General features: G+C 36.8%; 1 protein-coding gene across 2 annotated transcripts in view; it reads left to right on the forward strand.

The window, feature by feature from the left end:
• The first annotated feature begins 1,017 nt into the window (after positions 1–1,017).
• LOC127635914 (high affinity cationic amino acid transporter 1-like) overlaps positions 1,018–16,347 on the forward strand; it is a 29,361-nt gene continuing 14,031 nt past the window's right edge. Inside the window, exons 1-4 of one of the 2 annotated variants that reach the window (XM_052116210.1) lie at positions 1,018–1,212; positions 13,410–13,900; positions 14,236–14,394; positions 15,854–16,022. In XM_052116210.1, coding sequence (XP_051972170.1) covers positions 13,531–13,900; positions 14,236–14,394; positions 15,854–16,022 — 698 coding nt within the window. In that variant the 5' untranslated portion in view covers positions 1,018–1,212; positions 13,410–13,530. The remainder of the gene's footprint in view (positions 1,213–13,409; positions 13,901–14,235; positions 14,395–15,853; positions 16,023–16,347) is intronic. The other variant, XM_052116211.1, reaches the window with a different exon arrangement.

Genomic DNA, 16,347 nt, shown 5'->3' on the forward strand with positions numbered 1-16,347 from the left:
AAATATTCTTTAAAAAATCTTAATATATGTTCTGCAGAATAAACAAAGTAATACACATCTGGGATGCCAGGAGGGTGAGTAAATCATGAGAGAATTTTCATTTTGGGGTGAACTAACCCTTTAAGTATTATTGTTTTTTTGAAGTGGAATGCTTTGTCTTTGTTTGTAATTGTCTTGCATTTGTTTCCATTATTATCGGTGTAAGATCTATCTTGATCAGTGTTGGGCAAGTTACTTAAAAGTAATTTGCTGCAGATTACGAAATACTTCTCTTTGAAATATGATACAGGAATCATTAATTCAAGATAAGATCTATATTTCTTTGTTGTTCAAGTAATTATTTAATTGAAAGCCAGTAACAGCAATCTGGTTACACTAAAATGTAATGTGTTACATTGCTTTTTGACTGAAAAATAATTTGGATTACACCATCTAATTTGCCATCAGATTACAACTATAATCAACAGTTACAGAAATACTCAAACCAGCCCGTCTGGCACCAACAATCTTGCCATGGTCCAAATCACTGAGATCACATGTTTCCCCCATTCTGATGGTTGATGTGAACATCAACTGAAGCTCCTGACCTGTATCTGCCTGATTTTATGCACTGCACTGCAGCCACACGATTGGCTGATTATATAATCGCATTGATGTTGGTGCCTGATGGGCTGGTTTGAGTATTTCTGCTGATCACCTGGGATTTTCACACACAACAGTCTCTAGAATTAACTCCGAATGGTGCCAAAAACATCCAGTGAGCATCAGTTATGTGGACGGACATTCCTTGTTGATGAAAGAGGTCAACAGAGAATGGCCAGACTGATTCAAACGGACAAAGTCTACTGTAACTCAGATATCCACTCTGTTCAACTGTGGTGAGAAGAATATATTCTCAGAATGCTATTCTGAGATGTGGGTTGGCGCTGTGTTGTCGGCACGAATGGGACTTACACAATATTAGGCAGGTGGTTTTAATGTTGTGGCTATTTGTCTGTGTGTGTGTGTCGGGCGTTGCAGTTTCCAAACACTAGTGAAACCCGATCCTCGTAGCCTACCTTACACTCCACAAATTACACACTCACACCACCTGTCAGGAGTCTCAGCCCACATAATCACGCCAAAGCCGAGCTTAGTTGGAGGACACGATCTTCTACTGACGGTTTCCCTGAAGCACAAGAATCAGTGGATCCAGTCTGTTCCAGCTGCAGGGTAAGACCAACATCGGTTGCAGCCAAGTCAAACTCTTCCTACCCAGGACGTTCTCTGCTCTATTTTCCTTTATTGAGCTTAAACAATTCTAGAAGTTTCTTGTTTTATAATGCACATGTTTATAGTTAAGATTCATCGATTTGAAACTCGATTTATGAATCGCGGACGGACACCACATTTAGTTCATTTCCCTCTATGCTCCGATAATGGGGTAGGAAAACTTGGGACTAGGTAGCACGGGGTGTCCCCTTTAGCTCAAGCGTAGAACGTCCAGCAGGAAAATAGCGGGACGGTTACATGTATTATGATAGTTTCAGTGTTCATCGTTCTAGTTGTGTCGCGTAGATCGCTTGCGGTGTTTATGGAGCGTTACTGTCTTGTGTTTTATCTTGCCTTTTGCGTGTTGTGTCTGTTTCTATGCATTTTTCTTATTTGTATCATTACAGTTGCAGACAGACAGCCATCCGTACTGTAGAATGTCATGTGCCCCAAAATAAATAAATAAATAAAGTTTATTTTTGTATACATATCTGCATATAAGCTATTTGGCTATCTGTGAATAATTGTAAATAAATTGCCAGTACAAATGAATCACAACTGTAGCCTAATAATGTGAAACAACGAGTATTTACAAAGAAGCAGCTTCACAAATAATTACAAATTAAGTACATCAATACAAAGTACTTGCTCAGTTATTACACAGTAGTTACAATGTAACATGAACATATATAAAATGTGTCCTTTTTATTCTTTGACCTCTCTTTTGTAGCCTAAAGGAAGTGTCACATTTTCCCATGGCATGTTTAATAGTCTGCATGTAAATATGTTCTATTTTTAAGTGAAGCAGAGTCCCTCTGGTCTTCTAGTAAAAGTATACTGATACTGTTGCCTCATGCCAGTAGTTTTTTGAAAGGCATTTATTATTGGTAGTAGGAAATGTGAATGTTTTCTTTCCTGGCAAGGCTGTAGGATTGATGGCCTGAGTCCATGCGATTGATCATTTACAATTTAAATTTTAACCTTTGATAAACTGATAAAGATTAAAAGGCTTTAAGCTGTACTTATGTGGTCGTTACTGAACATTTTTAATAATATTTAATAATTGTTTATTTATATACATTCATCATAATAATAATATATAGTGTAATACAGATAATACTAAACAATGATAATAAAATATTGTGTTGTGTAATGAGATGTGTAAACTGTGTTATGTGTAAATCAGATGTTCGTTGTAATTATCATACAGCTATGTTGCTTGGAACCGTAAGACTTTCACCCACTGTTGCACTTGTGTATATGATTGAGTGACAATAAAGGGATTTGATTCGATTTGATTAAACTTTGATATTTAATGTCAAAATAGAAACGCTTGTTCCATCAACACTGACTATCTTCTGGAACACATACTATACTGTATTTATATGTAAACAATGCAAATGCTTTACCACCTTGAGAAGTTTTTTTCTTGAATGGGGCCAGTAGTGGGCCTTTCTTTAGCTGAATCACTGTGAGTGGCATGCTCCTTCCAAAGACCTGATGGTTTCCACAACAAAGAGGCCTTTTAATGGTGCAGATTTTTTCAGTAAATCCTCTGATAGGCTTCTGTAGGTCAGAGGAATTATTCATCATAAAACGTTTAATGGTTTTTGGATGAACCTGTTAAGATGTTTGCATTTAACGGATCAAAGACACTGTCATCATACAGAACAAATCTGATGACCTGTATTAAGTTCTATAGATAGAACTGTTCTTAAATATGGATGCCTGTGGGTGTGTTTGTTAATGAATCCCTCACGCCCTATGTTATTGGCTCTTGTGGCAACATCATTATAGTTCTGGGAAGTGGGAAGATTTTTGTGTAGCTTATTGTGATGGGGCAGTGTAAATTTCAGTTTACAGCTACGTTTGTAGATTTATTTGTTCTCTAAAAGCCAAAAAAAGAAAAGGAAACAATTCAGTCCTTTAGAGTCTCAAACATCCTAATAATATATGCCAGGAACCCTGTAAGTTGCTTTAAACCTTTCCCTTATGATGGGGTTACTGAATGAGCCATTGACTTTCTTTAGAATTCTTGCAGGAGCTCTACTGTTAGATGATTGACAGAATGCCTAGATGTTCTCCAGATATTCCTGGTCCAGTGTGGCATCTGAGGAACCCCAAATGGCTCCTTGAGAAACTTTTAATTCTTGCAGCTGTCAGCACAAAACAGCAGATGCATGCTCATGGCAAGAGGTATCTACACTTCGTAAGAGTCTTGTTGTGACTCGTGACTCACCTCGTGAGCTGATCCTGTCACAGGTCTTCTATGATTATATATATACAGTATATAGTTTTAGGTGATTCATTGTTTAGTTTCTCAAAATAGGGTCACATTCATCTAGATTACATTTCAATACATAACATGCTTTACCTGACACCCTATATGCTAAAAATGAGCCTTGTCTCTAAGCAGTGGCCAAATGGTTTAAATTAATGTGACTGACTTTAGAGCTATAGAAGCTTTAGAGTCCATTAGAAATGAGAAACTAACTGTTGTAGATTGTTAACCTTTATTTCACTGATGTTAGACTAATATATTGTTGATTATAGGCCTTTAAATTGGGTGCTTGGTAAACAGCATCATCCAATTTTTTATCAATCATCAGTACAGTGTGTATTTCTTTTTTTTAATTTGTATTAGTTCCTTAATCAGTTTTGAATTTATATCAGAATGTTAAATCTAACCAGTCATTGCTCTCTTCATGGTTTGAGAAGGAAAACTAAATGTAGCAGGATAAGTCAAATTCTGAAAAATATGTTTTAAGCACTATATTTGGTGTTGCAAAAATTACTTTATTTCTTCCATTTAACATTGTTTATAATCAATGATGAGCAAAATTCGGAGATCACATTTTCCTGCTAAGATTACATTTTGACTCCTCTGGCAATTAGGTTTAGGGTTGGGGTTTGAGTAAGGGTGTATTAGTTTAACAATTGCATCATTAACAACTAAAATCAACTCGCTTGACAACTCGTTTTGGTGAACTTGGAGCTCACACCTGCCCATACATTTAACAACACTTCCAGCTTCGTCCACTGGGGGCAGTGGTTAGAATTTCGATAAGCACAGACCTACTTTTGCGACATCATTGTGTGAATGATGAAAGAATAGACCTTTTTCACACTCCGGGTTTTGGAAAGCTGTAGGAAACAGGGTAAACATCGACAGCGAAGAATGGGAGTGAATGGGAGATCACAGCAAATATTTTCACTTACACATTTGCTCCAAGACCAAAAGCAAAATCTACTCTTGAATGAAAAAAATAGAGAGTGGTGGATTAAGACAGTAAAATGCAAGAAGATGCCAAATTTACTGTCACTCTCTCTCAACAGCTGTAATAGAAACCCCCTCGCAGCTGTGTTCATTCTTTTTTAAAACGAATTCCAAAGTAATATAAAACAGAATAAAAATGTACACTCAATATTTAAAAAATTTATAATATAAAGAAAATTGCAAGATTTACACTGATAAATAAAGCGGAAATGCATCAGCACAGTCTGTGAAAAAGGTCTATTGTCATTCTTCTGAGAATTTTTTCTTTAAGATATTTAATGGATATTTAACAGAAACATTGAGAATTTTTTAGTTGCCACTGTAAACAAACAAGAAGGTCAAGCTACTTCCTGGTCATAAAGAAATGAGGGTTCAGCAATAAAAGGTGTGTCCAACTGGAAGTTTAATTAATAGCTCTTAATGACTTCAGTTCAGTTCCTTGTTTTGTTCTGCCAAATACCAAAACTGAAGAATGTTTGTCCCCTACTTACATGTTCCAAAATAAAATAGTAGTCACAAGTTTCTTGGTTTCTAACAGTGCCAGATACATGGTGCCCAATCTAAACACACTCATGTGGATGGAAAGACTTTGGAAAAAAAAAAAACACGTAAACAAAACATGCCTTAGTTTTCTTTCTGGATAGAGGCTATGTCCTTGACCCTATTTCCTATCTGAACACTTGCTGTTTTCAGTAGGGACTCCTCTTGCAGTTGTTATGATATACTACTAAGTGTTGGTGACGTCAGAACTAAAGCCTGTATATATGCTAGTTTAGAATTGGTATCTATGCTCTTAGATAATATTTCAGTTCACATGCTGATTTGTTTTTATTGAAGGAATGTTGTGAATGTTTATCATATATTTTTTCAAAATAGAAAAAGACCCAAGAATCCCAAGGCTGAAGTTTACACTGCCGCATGTTAAACACCAGAGAGTCACACAATGATTGGCTTCTAGGAACCGCACCCCTACTCAACCCACCTGCTTAATTTAGCCAGATAAACTGCATGTGTGTGTATATGGTCACCATGCTCCTGAGTGTCAGCCCTCCTGCCTGAGCTGGAATATAAAACGATGACACCCTTAACCTTGCACAACCCCACTGCCAGATGAAGCTGTCAGGATTTATTTAGATATAATTTTTCATTACCTTTTCATATTTACTGCTGATAGAATGATCCAAACATTCACTAAATGTTGATCATGTGTATAGGGAAAATGATTGCTCAAATGCTGCTGTTTAACAGCTCATAATACTTAATTGATTTCTTAGTTATGTTTTATTTAATTATCAACTTTTCTGGAGAAATAAAAATAGACATAAGTAAAAGTTAACACTTAACATACAGTAAGAGTACAGAGCTATGAAATCAATTTGGATAGCATAGCCCTGATCAATTGGACATGGAAGTATTTCATGAGAAATTGTTCAAGTTAATATTGAAATTTCTGACTCTGATTGCAAACTTTGTTGTCTTGGCAAATTTGAACTCAGTCCATGTAAATATTTTCTTCTGACTTGAGATTTCCTCTCAAAATTTAGAAGAAGCCATGTTTTAAAATGGTCTAGAAGTAGGAGACTTTAGAATAGTCTCAATCCCCCCCCCAAAAAAAAAACTTGCAGTTAATTTGTGGCAAGTTTTGTTTGCCAGAAGTTTGCAGTGATTTATAGTGGAGAGCATGCAGCTAACATCAAGACTGGTGTCTCTGCAGAACAAAAATGGACGTTTCCCAATTAGTGGGCTTTTTCAAACTGATATGGGCGTTTTTCAGCTGCTTTACTTGATTTGCCTACTCTGAGGTGAAATTTCCAATGAGTGGCGCTAAAAGTAAATTAAGTTTTCTCCCAAACAGTTGAGGTTTTAATAGTCAATGCTCTATCAAGTTATTATGCAATGCAAACATACTCCGTATTATTTAACAGCTGCAACTCGAGAGTCAAAATAATTTTGTCTAATTGGACAGATAATGAAGCAAAGACTCCTCAGTCAGAACATTGTGATTGGCCCAAAGCAGACTTACTTCAGCTCATCCTGACCTCATATGTGCTCAGACCAGTTATCTTATTTTAGTGGGCCTATCTATTTGTCCAACCGATGGGAGATGGGGAAGTGTTTGAAAACGTGCATTATTTTTTCATTTCAATTTGCTGACGGTAGCGGCCCAGATATGACATATTTTACTTTTTTAAAGTGTATCGCAATTTTAAAAGTGTTTTGCAATCACGTTGAACTATTATGTATGAATCTCTTCCTAAAAGACTTAATTCCATTCATGGTCTTTTAGCATTACCACAACATGACATTGATAGCAGCGAGACCTCTCAACACGTCTGATGTCACTTCAGTGGAGCATTTTAAGCCAGCACACTGACCACTGCAGAACTCGGGAAACGTTCGGAAATCTGAGTCAGGTCCAGCTGGAGAGCAGAACCTCAGAACAAACTTGTACTTGGATTACCTCTGGTTTCTGTCCTGAGGTGAATGAAAGTCAAAGTTGGAGATCTTTTTATTTCTTCATAGAAAGTTATACAATTACAGATGGCTTTCTTATGTCCTTTCACTTTCTTTTCAGGTGTAGGTGTGTTATGCTGCAACCTTTGTGTGTGTTGGTGTCCAACACAGTGCATATGGTGCTGAGCGACTAGAGTAGTTTGGTACTTGGACATACAGCTTAATGGTTTGATGTGCAGTGGTCAGGCACACTGAGCGAGTGACTGGAATAGCATACCCATGTGATGTTTGAAGTTCTATTTGTAGGACTGTAGAGTGTGAGAGCTTTGACAGTGTGTCAAAAGAATAGAACTGACCCAAAAGGCTTTCTTGCTAGTTCATTTGCTCAGGGATCAAAATCATAACTAAATTTGTGCACTTACCCGTGTAAAATTCGCCATCATAATGCTCCTTGCTATGCAGTTGCAAGGGTATCCTGGGTGGTTACTAGGGTGTTGCTTGGCTGTTCTGGGTGGTTGCTTATTGGCTGTAATCAAACATCCCACCTCCAAATGTCTGTGATATTCTGGTCTCTAGGTAGCAATCATACTGTAAGTTGCGTTGAAAATTGCAATGAAAAGTAATAGGGTGCCTCTCACGAACCCCAGCATGAAAATGTCCTGGTCTTGTCTTACTTCAAAATCAAAGAAAACAAATGAAGAAAATGAAGCTTATTTTTATAAGCATTTATTTTACACCATGTTCATACCAGTTTTGCACAGTTTACCCCCCTATTCTTATTGGCAAAAAAATTACATAATTTAATTTGAAAACTGCTTCATAGTAATACTTCCCTTGGGACTGCCTTTATTTTTGTTATGGTAATGAGAATCATAATTGAAAACAATGTAAATAGTAAAAGTAAAACCTTTTGACGCATTATGGTAATGAGAATTTTTGGGTCCTGATAATAATAACATAATGCAAAAAATCATAATAAATGTATTTCACATATACGCATGTGTACATTTATATATATATATATATATATATATATATATATATTATCTCCTCAACTAGCTACATGATTTGAGGTATCAGTCTGTTGCACAAATGGTTCATAAATGCTAGCTCAACTGGTAGAGCATGTCTCTTGAATTTCCAAGTTTATGGGTTTGATTTCCAGGGAACACACAAATATAAATGTATATATTTTATGCACTGTAAGTCACTTTAAATGTAAAACTTAGGGATTAACTTCAAATTGTGATTTCTGCCATATCAAGCACTTGTAATTACTGTATACTGATTTTGTTTTTTTTATGATCCAGGGCCAGTTTGTACATTTGAAGGAATAGTTCGCCCAGAAATGAAAATTCTCTCATCATTTAGTCACCCTGAAGCCATCCCAGATAGGTATGTCCTTTTTTCTCATGCAGAGCTCAAATTAAGATTTTTAGAAGAATATCTCAGCTCTGTTGGTCCTCACAATGCAAGTATAAAAGTAATCCAGATAACTCAAGTGGTTAATCAATGTTTTGTAAAATGATCAAATCTGTTTTGGGTGAGAACAAACACAAATATAACTCCTTTTTCACTATAAATCTTACCATTGCAATCTCTAGACACAATCAAGATTTCAAGCTCAATTACACTTCCTAGTTCTTGACTCATGCACAGAGTACTAGATAGTGCCATAGGAAATGTAATCGAATTTGAAATGACGACCACTAAGGAGACTGCTGTCAAGATTTATAGGGAAAATGACTTATATTTTGGTCTGTTCTCACCCAAAATAAATTGGATCACTTTAGAAGACATTGATTAATCCACTGGAGTCTTATGGATTACTTTTATGATGCCTTTATGTGATATTCGGACCTTCAGAATTTTGGCCACCATTCACTTGTATTGTATGGACCTACAGAGCTGAAATATTCTTCTAAAAATCTTCATTTGTCATACACATCTGTGATGGCATGAGGTTGAGTAAATAATGAGAAAATTAAATTTTGGGGTGAACTATCCCTTTAAAACACATTGTTATGTGCCTACAACATAGGCTCACTGAGACATTTGTCCTGCCATTAAAATGCTAATTTATTCGCAAGTGCATGCAAAATCATGCCTTCTGTGAACGTCATGCATCTTGTTTCTCCTGAAATATAGGTACATTCAATCTGACTTCTGCTGGAAAGCATGGTCATGCTGGTTGCAAATCTGAAAATAATTGTGCATTGTTCAAAGACAAATACATAAGATTCACAGCTGATTCTGCCTAGCACACAGCTTTAAACCTTTTATAATACCTTTGTGAAGAATGCTAGTTATCTTACTACTGAGTTACACTGCTAATCTCATTTTAATGAACTTCCGGTGTTTAGATGAGGGAAATAAGGCCGAAGCTTGTGTTTGCAGCTTTAGAAGCAGGTTTTTTCCTGTCGAGCCCTCATGTGATGCTTGCGTGATTTAGATGACAACAGTTAAAGGTGCATGATGACTCATGTGACTCTGCTAACCTGTTTCCATATGCCGCCTAGGTTTTGTGATCCATGGATCTGAGACCTGAGACATTTGAGAGCGCCACACCACCCAAAAGTGTGACCTCATTGCCTGTGGAACTTTCCATTTAAGTTCCATTTTGGCATGTCAGGAAGTGACATTTTAGTCCCTTTTGCTGTTTAGATGGGAGATCCAAAGACGAAACTACTCTCACAGCAAAATGGCTAGGATTCGGATGACTTTTCTAAATTTGGCTAATTCGGATGATATTGTGCGACTGCACTCATTTGAATTCCTGTGACTTTCACTTCAGCCAATGACGTCGCTGGAGAATGTTACCATCTAATACGTGACAATTACTTGCTTCTGTCACACACAACAGCTTCCTATCATGTTTACTCACTCTGCTGATTGGTCAAGTGGGGTTTGGGTAAGGGCATAATATTAATAAGTATGTCCTTAACGCCTCGTGCCTGGAACTCACACTTACTTCCGCATTAGACATCCGAGAATTTGCACGTAATGAAGTCGTATGAATTTATCATGCAAGACCATACGAAATAGCCAACTTGTAAATTATGTACGACTTTTCATGAGATCAAAATGGAAAGACAACTGGGTCACGATTCATGGTAGCTTAACCTATTTATGTTTATACTATCTGACTCTCACTCTTTTCTTATCTCTCTACACTTAAAAAATGATTTTTTGTTTTTTCTTCAATTAAATAAATGAGCAAAATGAAGAGTTCAACATTTTGTTAGAACTTAATTTCATTGGGTCTTATTTAAGTAACATAAGCAGAAGAAATTTGTGTGGAAATCGTAAATGTTTACATTATTACGTAAATGATCTGATTGAACTCAGTGGGACAACTTAAATAAAAATAGTTCTTTCAACAAAGACACATTGGAAAGAAATGTAAAAAAAGATTTTAGCGTTATATGTTACATTAAAATGTTTTTACAGGGCTATAAACTAATCCGCTCATTTTTTTAGTTAAAGATATTTTTTGTTATGTGAGATGAAGACAGAATTAACTGCATCATATCTGTACTATGATCTCAGCATGCACTTATATCAGTGGCTTTAGTCATAGAGGAATTCAATTATATCAGTTTAACTTCTTAAAACAGTTGAAAACAGACTGTGCACACAGAGCTACAACTAAGATGCAAACACAGAGTACCGATCGTTCCTTTGGAATTGCATGCATTTCTGCCATTCATTTCCACTGTAGGTTACGTAACACATGTCAGTTTATAACACCGTGGTTGTGTGAGTATGATAGATTATTCTCCAATGGGCCTCTCCAGCTCTGCCACCAGTCACACTTTATGAATTTCTCTCCATGTTACTCAACACTTAGGAAAAGAGTGCAATACTTAAACATGACTGAAGACACTGCAGCTGTATGAACTCATTGCCTGAAAAGCTGATAAGTACATACAGTACAGAACATGTGCAGTCTGTTTTCATTCTAGTCTGTTGTCCTTTTGGAATCAATAAGTGCTTTTCATTCAAGAGAATTTTGGTTGTGGTTCTAAATACTGTATAGTTCTCTCTTCCAGTCGTATTAAGGAAGTGCTAAGACTACATTTTTTAAATCTGACACTGAAGATTGTGAATACATGACAGAGCACTGCACATTTTCAGCTCAATAAATCATTGTACTGCTGTCCTCCCCATAATATGTGCTGGTTTGTGTCTTGGAGTTTAGAAAAAGGACAAAATGTTCATCATGCTTAAACTACTTATATCTAGAGCAAAATGCCCAGCCATTTGAGTCAAATTGGGGGAGTAATCTGTATCAATCTCTGTATGACTGCTATAGCGTTCTGGTTCATATCTTGAGCGGAATTCTGTTGTTATTTCAACAATAAAGGTTTAAACATTTAAGAGTTATCAGACAAACTGTTTTGGCATTATTGCATTATTATACAGTCATTTTAGAAAGTTTAGTTCTTCATAGAATTTCTGAAGTAGGTATGTTATAAGTAAAATAAATAGTTCACCCAAAAGTCAATTATCCCCATGTCGTTCCAAACCAGTATGACTTTCTTTTTCCAGGATTTTACATAGCAACTGGCCCAAAAGAAGTTGGACGAGGGACTTGTTCGCTGTCCTTTTCTGCATAACGTGGCAGCTCATTTTAGCTTATCCCAGCTCGCTCGGTTCTCCCGATGACCAGTCTGCCTCTGATCGGCCCCAAAGTGCATCGGCCCACCGGGAAAATGCCCAGTATGCCAGATTACCAGTCCAGCCCTGAATTAAAGCATACAGTGACCAGTGGCTGTCAAGCTCCAAAACGGACAAAAAAGCACCATTAAGGGTCGTTCAGACTGAACACGATATTGCTTTAAAAAAAATAGACACCGCACAACAAATTGAACAGAGTGCTAGTGTATTAATGCAAGTTCTGTCAGAAAGACTCAAGATTATTGGAATAATACAAATGAAAACACACTTATATAATTTAGTGTAAGCCCCGTCCTATGGTTCAGTGCTCTTCAGCTGCTTGAAACGCCAGATCCTGCTGGAGACGATGACAGCGGGGGAGCGGATCTTACTCCCGCCCAGGATAGGACCTAAACTGGTGGAGATGGGGTGGGATGGGGGGGTGAAAACACAGAAGTATACGAACAATGAGAGGCAGCTGGCAGGCTTATAACGTGGAGGCTATATTGTGATTGGATGTGATGCTTGATGAATGAATCCCAAAATCTACCAGCTAGAACTACGCTTGGATTTATTTTTCTTTTAAAGTGCCACATTGTCTCAAAATCACCACTCTAGATGCTGTAAAAACAGCAAGATGCACATCAATGTAAAACACTTCTGTCTAGTGCATGTTTACATTAGAAAATCATTCAATTTAAATAATAATTATAAAAAAAAATATTCCATACAACTGTATTTCAGGTGCACTATATTTCAGGTCTTCTGAAGGCATGTATAATAGCTTTGTGCTCTGTAGCTGTTGAATTCTCATTTACATTTACATTTATGCATTTGGCAGACGCTTTTATCCAAAGCTACTTACAGAGCCCTTATTACAGGGACAATCCCCCTGGAGCAACCTGGAGTTAAGTGCCTTGCTCAAGGACACAATGGTGGTGGCTGTGGGGCTTGAACCAGTGTCCTTCTGATTACCAGATTACCAGTTATGTGCTTTAGACCACTACACCACCACCACTCATGATGGTTTTGAATTCCCATCTGGTGCCTCAAGATGCATTGCTCCAGGTTTGACATGCAGTGACACCAAATGGCTTTGGGTCTTGCTTGTCCCGTAACTGATCGATACATTCCAATGTTGAATATACAGAAGCTTGAATGAGATCTGAGAGCAGTTGCTTAAGGCAAGATTATCAGTGAATAACAACATTTCAGTCTGTTTTTGATGCAAAGCTGTATGGCTTCAGAAGACAGTATTAAGCATATAGTATAAGTTGTACAAAATAACTTTATGGTGTTTACTTGCGCTTCTTTTTGGAGTTCTTTATCCGCTGTATATTTCTCTATACACTTCTATTCCTTTGAATAGAAAAGATTAAAGTTAGCATGCTTCAAAATTCTCCTTTTCAGGGGAGCATGTTAAATTGGTCAAATTGATGCGTGGTTCATGTGATATGAGCGCAAATCGATCATCTGTGTTTCTTGAATAACATATATGTGAGTAAGGGCAGCTGGTGGACTTTCTGGTGCCCTCCTTGGGTAAGATAGGGTAAGATGGTGCCCCCCTAGGGAGTTGGTGCCCTACGCAGACTCTGGAATAAAGCATTTACAGGAATAAAACAAAAAGAGAATGAGTGAATTATAACAGAATTTTCCTTTTTTCTTGAACTATTTCTTTAATTTTCACATCATCTAACATTATCTTCAATGTATAAATTACCTTCAAGGGCTTTCTTGAAGATCATTACTTTGTGTTTTCCTTACGCAGTTTAACAACACTCCTGACAAACATTCTGAACATTGTGAACTCTCAGCGTTTGTATGTGTGAAGGAGAAAAAGAAGGAAAAACATAGATACAGAAAGGCACAAACTTCAGATCAAATCGGCCATGGTTTTGAAGAAACTTCTGAAATTCGGGAAGCAGTTGCTAAGGGTGAAGGTCGTAGACTGCAACTCGGAGGAATCGCGACTCTCCCGATGCCTGAACACATTTGACCTGGTGGCTCTTGGAGTGGGCAGCACCCTCGGAGCAGGGGTTTATGTTCTCGCAGGAGCAGTGGCCCGGGAAAATGCTGGACCAGCCATCGTGCTATCATTCCTTATCGCGGCCCTGGCTTCAGTGCTTGCCGGGCTCTGCTATGCGGAGTTCGGTGCAAGAGTGCCCAAAACGGGCTCAGCGTACCTGTACAGCTACGTGACTGTTGGGGAACTATGGGCCTTCATAACTGGCTGGAATCTTATACTTTCATATGTGATAGGTGAGACACTTTAATGTTTACAAAACCATACTATAAGTAAAGGTCCATGTTGATTTTGCCTTTATAGTGGCCCAAAAAATATTTGTACTCTTGGGACACACTTAAAAACTTAAGCATCATTTATTTGTGGATTGATTTTATATTTTGTATCTCATACAATGACATTCAGACATTTTTAAGTATGACCTGACTTTAAAACCCATTGTTGTAAAACCTCTAAACTTAAACTAAACATGATGGCATAGAGGGGTTTATGTATAGTGTAAACTTATATGTAGTGCAGGTTTTTTGTATTTCTCTTTAACCTTTCTGTCTTTATCTTTAAACCTTCTCAGGTACCTCGAGTGTTGCGAGAGCTTGGAGTGCCACGTTTGACGAACTGATCGGAAAACATATTGAGCATTTCTGCCGTCAGTACATGACCATGAATGCTCCGGGCCTTTTGGCAGAATATCCAGATATGTTTGCTGTAGTTATCATCCTTATTCTCACAGGTAAATCATGACTGGGGCATTTAAGGGATAGTTCATCCAATAATGAAATGAATTGAAGTGAATGTGAAGTTCCAAAAAAGCACATAAAGGCAGCATAAAAGTAATCCATATGACTGTAGTGTTTAAATCCATTTCTTCAGAAGCAATATAAAAGGTGTGATTAAGAAACAGAACAATATTTATGTCCTTTTTTACTCTAAATATCCACTTTTACATCAGAAAGTCACATGTGGTTGAAATGAAAGTTCACATCTGAAAGTTAAAGTTAAAGTGGCAATTTAGAGTGAAAAAGGACTTAAATATTGTTCTGTTACTTAATCACACCTTTTATATTGCTTCTGAAGAAATGGATTCAAGCACTAGAACCATCTGGATTACTTTTACATGTATTTTTTCTTTTATGTAATTTTTGGAGCTACATACAATGCTCACTTGCATTGTATGGACCTGCAGAGCTGAGGTATTTCTCTATAAATCTTCATTTGTGTTCTGCTGAAGACATAAAAGTCATAAACATCTGGGATGGCATGATTATGAGTAAATTATGAGATAATTTTTGGGTGAACTGTCCCTTTAAGTCCTTTTTTACTATATCTCTCCTTCCTGTCCATTAGGGGGTGATATGCACAACTAATGTGAATTGCCAAAAACAAAAGTTGAAAGTGAAAGTAGAGATTTACAGTAAAAAGGACTTAAATATTGATCTGTTTCTCACCCACATCTATTATATCACTTCTGAAGACATGGTTTCAACCACTCTTGTGTTAGATCTTACTGGTCACCCTTTTCGAGGTAATAACAATAAATGGAAACTGCAGATTGTATGCTCCAGAAAGGACACAAAGCACTTTAAACATATCATAAAAGTGGTCTATATTTATTCATCATATGATAACTTTGGATAAGAAACAGAATTAAATTTAAGTCTTTATTTGTTGAAAATCTTGACATCCGCCGTAGCTCTCCTTGGCATGTTCATGAGAGAAGTAGCAAAGTCTAATATGTGAATGATTTGATCTTTTCAATTAGTAATCAACTTCACTAAACTAAAATAATTTTTTCACCAATCCCCATTCATTTTAATTCCATAAAAAGTGGCAAGCAATACATTCTTCAAAATGTATCCTTTTGTGTTCCACAGTAAAAATAAAAACTTGGAATTACATGGACACAAATTATTACAGGATTTTTATTTTAGAGTGAGCTATTTTTTTTTTACTGTGATTATTTCAGCATGTAATGTTGTGTATATAAAGGATACTGTATGAAGTGAATGGTATTTACTTTGCATTGTGTTTTGTCTTCTACAGCACAATATAAGAAAATAGTTTTTTTTGAAGTCTAAAGTTATGAATATTCTACAAGTTGTGAAAATGAAAGTTCTTGAACATATATATTTAGCAGTCGTTTGTGTTGACTTTGCTCCATAGTGTTTTGAACTACATTTTGTTTGCTGTAGGCCTACTGGCCTTCGGGGTAAAGGAGTCAGCTATGGTCAACAAAGTATTCACCTGCATCAACATTCTGGTGCTGCTGTTTATGGTCGTATCTGGACTGGTTAAAGGTACGCTCAAGAACTGGCACCTGAACCCTGATGAGATTCTGAATGGAACCAATTCCACTCTTAAGTGAGTTTCATTTTCGGATGTTTGGATATTAATCTTGATACAGGTGAAGTGCAATTCTGCAACACTAATGGCACCGAATGGAATTACAAAAATAATGCCTGTTTCCAAACAAAGGAAAAGCCTCTGTTTATAATTTTTTACAATGCTTGCAAGACAGAACTACATTAAAATTCCTCAAACATTCGGGTTAGGGATTTTTCTAAATTATTAGACTTTAGCCCAATTCAGCCCAAACTCTATTCAAGGTGTGTTTTGTAGGTAATACCAGCTTTAGGTGTGCTGTCTTTTTTTGGTTTATGATACATTTAGGGAAATCTCCCATTGA

The sequence above is a fragment of the Xyrauchen texanus genome, chromosome 43 (assembly GCF_025860055.1).
Source record: "Xyrauchen texanus isolate HMW12.3.18 chromosome 43, RBS_HiC_50CHRs, whole genome shotgun sequence".
Taxonomy (NCBI): domain Eukaryota; kingdom Metazoa; phylum Chordata; class Actinopteri; order Cypriniformes; family Catostomidae; genus Xyrauchen; species Xyrauchen texanus.